This window comes from Macaca fascicularis, chromosome 8 (assembly GCF_037993035.2).
Source record: "Macaca fascicularis isolate 582-1 chromosome 8, T2T-MFA8v1.1".
In the NCBI taxonomy this organism is placed as follows: domain Eukaryota; kingdom Metazoa; phylum Chordata; class Mammalia; order Primates; family Cercopithecidae; genus Macaca; species Macaca fascicularis.
This window is the reverse complement of record NC_088382.1, coordinates 129,755,024-129,767,910: the sequence shown is the minus strand read 5'-3', so window position 1 is coordinate 129,767,910 and position 12,887 is coordinate 129,755,024. Positions and strand designations below refer to the sequence as shown.

At 35.8% G+C, this 12,887-nt stretch overlaps 1 protein-coding gene across 3 annotated transcripts in view; it reads right to left on the bottom strand.

The window, feature by feature from the left end:
* The window catches only part of COL14A1 (collagen type XIV alpha 1 chain), a 245,527-nt gene that overhangs the window by 220,499 nt on the left and 12,141 nt on the right, over window positions 1–12,887 (bottom strand). For all 3 annotated transcript variants that reach the window (XM_005563999.5, XM_005563997.5, XM_005563998.5), the window contains exon 2: window positions 2,302–2,426. In XM_005563999.5, coding sequence (XP_005564056.2) covers window positions 2,302–2,389 — 88 coding nt within the window. In that variant the 5' untranslated portion in view covers window positions 2,390–2,426. The remainder of the gene's footprint in view (window positions 1–2,301; window positions 2,427–12,887) is intronic.

Genomic DNA, 12,887 nt, shown 5'->3' with positions numbered 1-12,887 from the left:
GCCTGACCAACATGGTGAAATCCCCTCTCTACTGAAAATACAGAATTAGCTGGGCTTCGTGGCGCATGCCTGTAATTGCCAGCTACTTGGGAGGCTGGGGCAGGAGAATCGCTTGAACGCAGGAGGCGGAGGTTGCAGTGAGCCGAGACTGTGCCATTTGCCATTTCACTCCAGCCTGGGCAACAAGAGCAAAACTCTGTCTCAAAAAAAAAAAAAAAAAAAGAAACCCAGAATTTGGCTAACAATGTTCATCTGGTAGACAGCATCCTTGAAATCATCCCGTAAGAGCTATATGTGATTATGTGATCAGTTATTCCATGAATGACCACTTCTGAATTATGCTAGACTGAGACAGAAACTCTGGAGGGCTTAGCAACTTGCCTGCCCTCTGTTTCTAAGGATCTATGTCTTGTATCCTGGAGTTTAGAAGATCAAGATCAGTGATCTAGAATTTCCTAATTGCCACAGCTGAAATCATTCTTTCATCAACATAAATAACGTAAGCAGAATGTGTCTACCAAACTGCCTGCTGTGTGTTCAATGAAGTAGTTGGAAATACAGTTCCTTAACCCCAGGTGTATAACAGCAAATGTGTGGATGCAAAAAGTCAAGTTCCATTCCTTTCCAAACAGGTATGCCTCCCTTTAAGGAAACAGTGTGTGGTGGTTCATGCATTGATCTTTCCTACAACCCTCAATGCCAAACATCAGACATTAGCATTCCTAAAATCACTTTATCACACTTACACTTCCTTGCTCAGCTGATAACATTTCATCACCAACACTTCAGTCTCTGTAGATTCCCATGTTTGTCTAATAATATCACTTTGCACAGTTGTGCATATGTACTTCAGAAGTTAGCACATTTTTTTTCAGATAAATATTTTTGGCTTTGCGGGACACACAGTCTCTGTCATGACTATTTAATTTTATCACTGTGGCATGAAAGTAGCCACAGACAATATGTAAACAAAGGTGCATGATGTCCTCCAATAAAACTTTATTTATAAAAATAGGCAGTGGACCAGATTTGGCCCACAGGTAGTAGTTTTTCAGCCCTAGACTTACTTTATAAAAATGAATAGAAATCAAAAATAAAAGTTCCCGCCGGGCGCAGTGGCTCACGCCTGTAATCCCAGCACTTCGGGAGGCCCAGGCGGGTGGATCACGAGGTCAGGAGATCCAGACCATCCTGACTAACACAGTGAAACCCCATCTCTACTAAAAATACAAAAAAATTAGCCGGGCGTGGTGGCAGGCGCCTGTAGTCCCAGCTACTCGGGAGGCTGAGGCAGGAGAGTGGCCTGAACCCGGGAGGTGAAGCTTGCAGTGAGCCGAGATTGCGCCTCTGCATTCCAGCCTGGGCAACAAAGTGAGACTGTCTCAAAATAAATAAATAAAATAAAAGTTCCCATCCCAGGAATGCAAAGAGTAGATTTCACACATTAAGTTTAATTAAAACAAAGCTAGAAATCATTAGGAATGCCTGAAATGGCATATTGGCAGGCTCTATCAGGCCCTTATAACATTCAGACTATGTGCTTAGTTTTTAAGAAAGGGAGCAAAATCAAGGACCAGGTATGAAGTGATAGAAATCTCCTGTACACTATGTAAGAGACAAGACATGATTAGGATACATACACACTCACATTACAGTTCTTTATTAATAGAGCTGTAAAAATAGGGCTCTATTCATAAAGCAATTTAATTAATATAGCGTTATTAATATAACTGATATTGTAACATAAAAATGCGACTTTCACTGGCTAAACTTGCACAGGCTTTTCAGAAGCACTTTAAGAATAGGCCGGGCATGGTGACTTGCACCTGTAATCCCAGCACTTTGGGAGGCTGAGGCAGGCAGGTCACGAGATCAGGAGTTCGAGAGCAGCTTGGCCAATATGGTGAAACCCTGTCTCTACTAAAAATACAAAAATTATCCGGGCATGGTGGTGCACACCTCTAGTCCCAGCTACTTGGGAGGCTGAGATAGGAAAATCGCTTGAACCTGAGAGGAAGAGGTTGCAGTGAGCCGAGATCGCATCTGGGCGACAGAGCGAGACTCTTTCAAAAAAAAAAAAAAAAAAGAATGACCTGTTTAACCAATTGCCACAAAATCACTATGCTCAGTCGCTGGTGAGGTTGTAATCCTCATCAAAGATGTGTATATTCCTACAGTGCAAACAGTTGGTAAAACTCAGTAAAAGCCAATATATTGTTAGGATAAATAAAATAAGAATGATTATCAGAAACAAGAAGGCTAGAGTCCCAGACCCTACTGATTCTCCAAGTTTTCAATTACCTTGACCTTGGACGATGGTGCAGAAATAAACAATTGCCAAAAAAGGTGGAAGCAACCAGTACCGCATCTTGCACTGAAAAATCTTCATTTTATTTTCTGCTTTTTACATGGGATGTAGCAGCCACCTAGAAGCAGAGAGAACGGGGACATTTTTGAGAAGGCTGAAAATAAAGTATATGTAATCATTTAGGACAGGCAAATAAGCTAACATGGATTAGTATTGTCAGGAAGTAATTAATTCCCTAGAGCATCGTGCATTTCGCTCTAAAATACAAACTGATGAGGAAAAGACTTTTTAGAAGATGCTGTAAATGGAGAGAATGATTTGAAATATTTGGGAGAGAGCTTCAGAATGTACTTTGTGACTCTTCCCTATGGACATAAATTACATACTGAATTTCCCAAATGGATAAATTTCATAATTTTACCTGAAATTAGCATTATCATCAATCCCAATGTCCTTGCCAGTGTTCCTCTCATATTTATCACATAAAGTTCACATAAACTCCTACTGTTGCCTTATATTGCCTACAAAGGACAAATATATAGGACCTTTCTACTGGTGATCCAAGAGAATTTGAAAAACCACTTTGTACTAATATTAAAAGACTGCAGTACTCAGACTTCCCTTCATTGGGTTGAATAACCCCTAATCCTTTCATCTTTTCTCATAGTTCTTCTTTTTCCTAACATAAGTGAATATAAAACTCTTCCAAATTGTTCATTTCCATTGGGATATCAATGAAAGAAGAGCTACAAGCAAAAGAGAGAAAGGAAGATAAATGGAAGACAAGAAAACGAAGAAGAAAAAAAGAAAGGGTATAATTATTATATATCCATAATAATTAATAATAAAAATTTTACCATTAAAAAACTTTTAGAAAAAGAAAGGAAAGAAAGGGAAAGGAAAGAAGGAGGGAGAAAGGGAGAGGGGCAGAAATGGAGTGTGAAAAGCAATGAATGTTTGGTATTACTTTAAAAGATGATTCTACAAATTATAGATTATAATTCTATTAATAGGTCATTACAGAGGAGAAATTCTGAAGTCTTTCCCTCAGAGATTAAGAAAATATCTCCAAAGTTTTCTTCTACTCAAGGCATATTTTTAATTCATTTTTTTCATTAATATATTCATTCATTCATTTCCCAATATCATCCCACAAAGGATCTGAAGCAACTAAATAATAAATGAACCTAATGGATAAGATAAGAGTGCCAGATTTAACATATAAAATACAGGACTATAGTTAAATTTTAATTTGAGATAAACAGCAAATAATTTTTTAATGTTAGTATGTTCTATGCAATAGTTGAAAAATACTATTTTTAAAAAATCGTTGTTTATCTGAAATTAAAATTTAACTGAGTGTCATATATTTGATCCAGCAATCCTAATATAAGAGGAAATTTTGGTGATAAAACAATAAAGTAATGAGTTAAATGAGCACAGAGAAAATGGATCTGGTCTTGTATAACTGGTAAAGGTAACCATGAATTTGGCTCCAAATTTATGAATTAGCAGCTAAAGCAAGAAGGAAGCATAATAAGCTTTAAGGCTTACTATATTTTTAGATTAACTAAAACATATTTTTCAGGAGATACGTAGCTTTTTCTGACACCAAAAGCTGAGTAGAATTTTTCCCATGGTTCACGCCAAAAAGTCATCTTACTTTATTCACCATAAAATGTATTGAGCCCTTGCTATATGTAAAGACTACTCTAAGTACACATATAAATTCCTTTAATCCTCACAGCAACTCTTTGAAGTAGGCACAATTCTACTACATATTCCCGATGGACAAGGCACAAAGAAGTTGCCCAAGTCACAAAGCTAGTGAGTAGAGCCAGGATTTTAACCACATAGGCATAATTAGACATGGTAGAAGCATCTTAGGAAAACATTTCTGCAAGATCAGGCTTCACATCACTTTCTTTCCACTTTAGAAATACCTTGTTCTTCTTACAAAAACAAAGAGTTTTCATAGTGAAAAATTCAGACTACAACAAAGTACAACAAAAAGAATACACCTTTTGTTATTATTTCCTTGTTCAAGTGTATTCTGATGACAGTAAATGCCCTTTTACTATATATATATAGTGGTATCACAACTTCTTTACCTACCTTTCTTTGGAAATACAGGTTGTTTCCAAATTTGCTTTATACATATAACACTACGATGAATATCCTAATTCACATCTCTTTTAATACATAATTTATTTACTTTGGCTAAATTCCCAATTGTGGAACTGTTAGGCAAAACAAAATGCGTTGTTTGTTTGTTTTGAGACAGAGTCCTACTCTTGTCCCCAGGGCTTCTGCTCACTGCAACCTTTGCCTCCTGGGTTCAAGCGATTCTCCTGCCTCAGCCTCCCAAGCAGCTGGGATTACAGGCATGTGCCATTACGCCCGGCTAATTTTTGTATTTTTAGTAGAGACGGGGTTTCACCATGTTGCCCATGCTGGTCTCAAACTCCTGACCTCAGGTGATCCACCCACTTCGGCCTCCCAAAGTGCTGGGATTACAGGCCTGAGCCACCTCGCCCAGCCCAAGATGCATGTTTTTAAGGTTTTTCAAATATAGGTACACAATGCTCTACAGAAAATAACACTGATTTCCACTTCCACCTGCATCTCATATGAGTACCAGGTCACATCAATTCCACCATCACAGAGGTTGTTTTCAATATATTCTGATTTTATAGGTAAAATGGGATTAGCATCTTAATCAGATTTTTTCACAACCAGTAAAATGTGACATTTGGTGTTTGTTGGCTATTTAAATTTTTTAAACAAAATACCTGTTCATGACCTTTACCCATTTTCTTATTGATCTACAATAACTCTTTATATGTTAATTTTAACTCATATATATTTAGTAATTTTCCAGTTTTTTGCCTGACAATTTCATTTATTGGGTTAAGAATTTTTTTTAAAGTTCAGAAATCTGACTTGATCTTTTTCTTTATGGTTTCTAATTCAGTGTCATGGGTAAAATGGCCTTTCTTACCCCAAAGTATATTTCTAGTTAACTTTTTAGTCCCTATTATTAATGGACTCTTTCCAATACTGTTATCTGACAGATTTGTTTTTAATATAGAAAAGATATTGATTTTTTATATTAATGGACCACCATTCTGAATTCTTGCTACCTTTATATTTTTTCAGTTTAATCTCTTGGATTTTCCAAGTTGACAGCTGCATTGTTTGCAACCAATGTGTTTTTTTCTTACTGTATAGGTTAGTAGTTTAAAAACAATTATTTTACTAGAGATGCCTGAAATATTTTACCATTAAGAATACTAATGGTAGTTGAGTTCAGATGTGTTATGTTAAACTTTTAAAACTTCTTGTCTTTTTACTAAGAATATTTTTTTCAATCAAGAATGGATGCTGAACCTTGCCTTTATGACAATTCATTCATTGGAATGTCCATATTTTTATCCTGACCTCTCAGTGTAATTAACTATTTTGATATGTCTAGTATTAATCTATCTTTGCAATATAGAAATAAGTCCTACCTATTAATGGCAATATTGCTTTTTTTAAAACATTAATATAATCATAATGGCTTTGGCTTTCAGGCCAAGCCATTTTTAAATAGAGATAGTAATGACATACCATTCTTTAAATAAGATCCCATTAATAATGATACTTCATTTGCGCTACTGGTTTTTTATATTCTTGAACAACAAGAGAGACAGCTCAAGACTGATTCTGTCCAACTCCTAAGAAACTAATCAAGTGCAAATACTCTTTGTTATATGCTGATCATTTATCAAAATGTGTTAAGCTTTAAATTCCTATAATTTTCTCTACTATAGATATATGTCTCCAGTGGCAACAATAAAAACACATCAATTGACATTTCCTAATTGCAAATCAAAACTAGGTATGACTGATTACAGGACTCGAAAGAATATTAATTCTTCTTGAGGGATAAGAATGAGAATACTATTCTAGGTGTCATTTACCCCTAAATGGAAGAGTATGGGATTTTAAAAATTATTATTACAATGATATTTTAAGTCACATTACATTTATCTAGTATCTCCATACTATTACAATTTCAAGATCTTTGATAATGAAATGTCCGGATAAAATTCTCACCATGACAGGGATTATACCTAGCAAAGTACAAGCTGTCTCTTAGGTTACAAAGCTTGGAGACTCTGATCCCCTTGAATGCTTTAAAAAATACTCCATATTGCTTATTTAAATTCCAAGTTTTTTGTTTTCGTTTTTGTTTTTGTTTTTTGAGACGGAGTCTCGCTCTGTCGCCCAGGCTGGAGTGCAGTGGTGCAATCTCCGCCCACTGCAACCTCTGCCTCCTGGGTTCAAGTAATTCTCCTGCCTCAGCCTCCCGAGTAGCTGAGATTACAGACATGTGCCACCACGTCTGGCTAATTTTTTTTTTTTTTTTTTTAGAAGAGACAGGGTTTCACCATGTTGGCCAGGATGGTTCCAAACTCCTGACCTTGTGATCCACCAGCCTCGGCCTCCCAAAGTGCTGGGTTTACAGGCGTGAGCCACCGTGCCTGGCCAATCCCAAGTATTTTTTAGTTGCTATTATGCTACTTCCCCCAGTCCTGGATGCTGTTCTTTTGAGAGATACTGCACTAGTCTGTTCTTTGAAACAACATCTATAATCTGGTAAGGTATATGCCAATCAGGCTTTAGACTGGAGCTAGGCCTGAAGATTTTCAAACAATCCTGTTTGCATCCTTTCAGTCTGGAGAGTATGAAGGAAAAACTGTATCAAGTGGGATGTTGGGTTCTATAACTCCTACAATCATTCAATTCTGTGAATGGAATGAGTGGGGTAGATTAATACAGCCTTCAGGTAGTAGCTTTAAGTGCAAAAGCCTCTGATGAATGCAGCAAAGCAAAGTTATATAAACTTTCAAAGTAATATGACTCATGTAGTTAAATCTCTGATACTTGGGTTTTATTTCAGAATAATATGGTATATCTAAAGGAATAAATTAATTATATTTCCTTCAAGCAACTATTCATAAAAAAATGTTGACAACTAAGCTTTTTTTAAATATCCAATCACAGTCTAGTATACAACTCTTTCATGTTGCCACTAAAAGAGAGGCGCATATACTTTGGTCATTATACAAATATTCAAGTTAAGGTCCTGCAATAAAAATTAAAGAATGTACTAATTTGTGCTTAGGGGTCTAAAATGTATCTTCCCCTACCAGCCTACGACCAAAACGCTAATTAGTAAAGAATATTTTCTTAGATTAACACATTCACATACTGGAAAATCCTTAAAATTCCTAATGGAATAGGCAATACATTCAGTGTATATGCTAAAAGAACAGTCAACATATTAAGTGACTACCATCTACATAGCATTATAGCCTGGATTAATTTGTCAGGACACAGAAGACATTAGGAAAATGGTTAGTAAATGTTGATGAAATATAGGAGGAAAAGCCCCAGGGTATACATAAAACCCTAACCCTACAAAGTCAGGTAAAACAAGATTAGTGGATTATCCAAACCGAGTATAAGCAGCTCTTCTGTAGACAGAAGGCATGAGTGCAGGGGAATTTGAAAAGATATGGCAGCAGGCTTCAGCCTTATCAAATCAAAACATTCAGCAAACCTGCCAGTTACACAGATAGCTGTCCACCACACCCAAAGAAACAGATTGCAGCAGAATCACTCTCTCAACTCCAATAAAATATTCTAAGATTTCCTTCTCCAGACATTATAACCAGAGGTTTCAATCAGAACAAAGCAAAGAAAAGAAAGGCAAAAAAAAAAACAGGCCACATTTGTCTTTTTGGAGAAAAAAAAAAATCTCCTTTTCAGATCAGGAGACTTACATTAGATATCCCTGGCCAGGTATGGTAGCTCACACCTGTAATCCCAGAATTTTGGGAGGCCAAGGCAGGAAGATGGCTTGAGCCTAGGAGCTTGAGACCAGCCTGAGCAACTCAGTGAGACTCTGGCTCTACAAAAAAATTAAAAATTAAATTTAAAAATGTTAAAAGATATCGCATAATATTTTAACGTAGGAGAAAAAGGTCCTCTTTAACATAGGAGACAAGAACCTTTTTCTCCTATTGTGAAAGGCCACAACCAAATAGCCTTTCTCTTTTCTCATCAAAGCAGTTCCTGCATCCAAGTGTTTTGAAGCAATACTTAACATGTAATATTGGAGGTTACTCTGCATCTCATGTACTTTTTAACTAACTAAATAAATGCTATGCTAGTCTTGGCAACTTTTTTTGGAAACTGGGCATTGTTTATATGGAAAAAGCATTGTAACCATAGTTTATCTTCAAAATTCTTTTTTCTTTTACTTTTTTTTTTTTTTTTTTTTTTTGAGACAGGGTCTGCTTCTGTCACCCAGGCTGGGCTGCAGTGGTGACATCATGGCTCACAACAACCTCAATCTGCTGGACTCAAGTGGTTCTCCCTCCTCCGCCTTCCAAGTAGCTGGACTATAGGCATGTGCCACCATGTCTTGCTAATTTAAAAAATTTTTTTTGTAGAAATGTGGTCTCCTCATCTTGTGCAGGCTAGTCTCGAACTCCTGGGCTGAAGCAATTCCCCCGTCTCGGACTCCCAAAATGCTGGGATTACAGGCATGAGCCACTGTGCCCAGCATAAATTCTTCTTTAGTTATTGTTTATTTTAAGTTAGGATGAGCAATACCACATTGGGAGAAGTGAAATTTCAGTTTTCCCAAGCTTTTCTGCCAAGTCCCCAAACTTTTGGACAGTAAAGTAAGGGCAAGAAAAATCCCAATCCTATTAAAATGCCATGAGATATTTTAACATTTACCAAAATGTCAAAGCCTAATTTGTTAAAATTTTGCCCAAAAGCCTGCACCAAACAAATAACTCTGCCTTGATTTTTTGCTGTTGTTTAAAAACATCATGTTAGAAATGGCTACTTAGTTCTCTCTTCAGAAGGTATAAGCCAAATTTACGGAAAGTTGATAATGTTTAATACAAGTGCTCTTAAAACACTGTCATAATTTTACAATCAGTAACATAAAACTAGGTCCATTAGTGCTAATTTGCCCTTCCACTCATATGTTTGTTTTATTTAATCTCATTTGTCCAGATAAGTTTGATAACAAGCAAAGGCCCTAAGCGTAAGCATTCAGCAATGCTTACAGGCACCCACAAAATTCCCAGACTAACATACAGCCAATTTTATTAAAATTCCTTAAATATTTATCCTAACATTTTTGTAAACCACACACACTCTCTCTCTCGCCAAGATTTATACACATATATACACACAAACCTTGGATAATATTGTATTCGATTGTTGCTGACTTACAAAAAATAAACCACAAACTTTAATGAAATTCTTGTTAGTTATTTGATATACCATATATCCAGCAACTCCATGCCCTGAGAGAGATTGTTATTTACAGTATTAAATGTTCATTTCAACAATCATTTATTAAGAGTCCTACTATACAACCAAAGCACTGTAGCTGGTAATAAGAAAGATACAAAACTTTATACCATATCTTCCCCTTGGTAGCTCACTTATAGTTAATTGAAAAAAAGAGATTAATTGAAAAGGGAACCTTAGGTGAGCTCACTTACAATTTACTTGAAAAGCAAGATCGTCAGCAATCATATTGCAAAACCGAATGAAATAAGTATGAAACAGAACAGAAAGGTAGCACAGGTGGTGGTATGAATAGAAAACTGGGAGTGAGGAAGCCACTTGTGATCATTTGCTATAGGTCCTTGGCTAGCTGGTTTAACCACTCTCTGCTCTTTATGAATGAAATGTGTGAGATAATATCTATCTTTTATTTTTTAATTCATTAATTTATTGTTGTTGTTATTTTGATTTGGGTTCTTTTTAGGATCTCTCTCTGTCACCCAGGCTGGAGTGCAGTGGCATGAACATGGCCCACTGCATTCCCAAACTCCTAGACTCAAGAGATCCTCCTGCCTCAGCCTCCTGAGTAGCTGGGACTACAGTCACATGCCATCTCACTTGGCTGAGTTTTTTTAATTTTTTTTTTATACAGACAGGATCTCACTTTGGTGCCTAGGCTGGTCTTGAACTCCTGGGCTCCAGCAATCCTCCCACCTCCGCCTCCCAGTGCCAAGATCATAGGCACGAGCCACTGCACTTGGCCATGTCTACCTTTTAAGATGATCGTGATATTTTAGTTAACTTACTTAGAACACAGATAACTCTCAAAAATTTCTAATTAGTAGCATGTTCACAACATGTTGAAAGAACAAAAAAGGAAAGGGGAATCATAATAAATGAATTTGCTACTTGAGCAGATGCTAAAAAAGGAAGGAGAAACAAGAAGCCTTTATCTCTTCTATCACATTAAGGTTGTGGGACTAACTTGGCAAAAACATTTAGGCAAAAACTAAATATCCAGATAATGACAGAGGCAACAGTTATTTGCAAGAGTGAACCAGTTTAGACTTTTCAAAATAAATTTCTAGCCATTTTTATCATTCTCCAGATGATAGCTCTATACAGATTTGAAACGATCAATCATATGAAGACACGGACGACTTGACTTGAGTAATTCATAGGCTTAGAAAAAGACTCAGCAGTTAACCGTTGACAAGTTTATGCAAAGAAGACTTGAAAGAAATGGTGATATTTAAGCATATTTTATACCAAAGAAAAATAAGAATCAGAGACACATAACAGAGGTTTTCATATATTAGAGCTTTTATGTAGAAGATAAAACCGTATTATTTTGTGTAGCGTCTGAAAACAGAACTCTAATCAGTTGCGATGCTCCCAACCCACAGAAGTTCTGTAACAGCTCTAACAATTAGAAGCATTGCTTCTCTGTCACCAGAAATTCTGGAGCAGAAACTAGCTAAGTTTTACCCATAAGAGATGTTATCAGAGGGATTCCTGAATTTGGGGCAAGGGAACTGGATAAAATGATCTCTAGGATGCCTTCCTCAACTCCACATTTTATATATATGTTAATATCTACTTTATAGAAAGAGAATTTTACAGTCAATTGATAATCTAGGTCACATATTTTTGTAGATTAAAAAACAAACCAAAAAAACAACAACAAAAGAGATAGGCTTAATGTATCATCCAGTGTGTTGGCTTTGAGGGTATTCCTCCTTACTTCTTCTCACTATTGAAATACTACCCTCCTTACTTCTTCTCACTATTGAAATACTACCCTCCTCACATCCAGAATCATAAAAAAAGGATTTTCAGGATTAGCTAACGAGATCTACTTAAAAAGTACTAGAGGAAGTGAGCAATTATTACACTTATCTGTTAGCATCATGACATAAGAAGAAAAAACTCTAAATTAGGAATAAAGAAGACCTAGTTTTGTTACTATTAGTTTGGTGGTTAGCTTTTTTCTCTCTGAGGGAACTCCCCACTATGCATGGCATGGTGATCAGAAATCAGGGGGAAAGCTGCTGTCTTACTGGCATAAAGCATCAGGGAACAGAATTCAGGAATACTAGAGAAACTAGATATTGAGAAGGGAAATGTCAGAATGGAATGAGACACAAAGTGGGGGCAGGGGGAGTAAAATCTGCATAAAACTGCCCCCAAATCCTGGACATTTCAGAATGATAAAGATCACTTAATTAGGAAAAATTAATCATCAATGTGTATAAATTTAATAATGGAGTTTCAAAATACATAAAGCAAAAACTAATAAGACTAAAGAAACAAGCAATAAGCAAAGTTGAAGATTTCAGCACTCCTCAAGAACTGGTTGAACAATTAGACAATATATCGGTATACAGATGTGAACAACTCTTATCAAGTAGTTGATATTTATTGAGCATTACATCCAACAACTGCAAAAATGTACATTTTTTAAGTGTATCAGTAAAATTTAACAAAATAGGCCATATTCTGGGCCATAAAATAAAACTCAATAAATTTCAAAAGATTGAAAACATACAGAGTATATTTTCTGACAACAGATTTAAATTAGAAATGAATAATAGCCTGGGTGTGGTGGCTCACACCCATAATCCCAGCATTTTGGGAGGTCAAGGTGTAAAGATGGCTTGAGCCCAGGAGTTTGAGAACAGACTGAGCAACACAGAAAGACCCCATCTAATTTTTTAAAAATGAATAATAAAATATCTTTATAAATTCAAAATATTTGAAAATTAAACAATATGCTTCTAAATAATCAATGGGTCAAAGGTGAAATCACAATGGAAATTTTTAAATGTTTGAAAGGGAATGAAAATAAAGGTACAATGTGTGAAAATTTGTGGAATGCAGCTAAAGAATTAGAGATAAACTTATAGGTTTAAATGCTTATATAAAAAAGAAGAAAGATTTAAAATCAATGATCTAATTTTTTACCTAAAGAAGCTAGAAAAAGAAGAGCAAACTGAATCCAAATTAAGTTGAAGGAAATGATTAATAAAGATAAAGGCAAATACTAAAGAAATGGAAAACATTAGTAGAAATTAACAAAACCAATATTTGCTTCTTTGAAACATTAATAAACTTTTCAAACCTTTAGGAAGTGTGGTCAAGGAACAAAGATTGAAACACAATTAACAATACCAGGAATAACAGAGGATATAACTGCCTACTTCACAAACTAAAA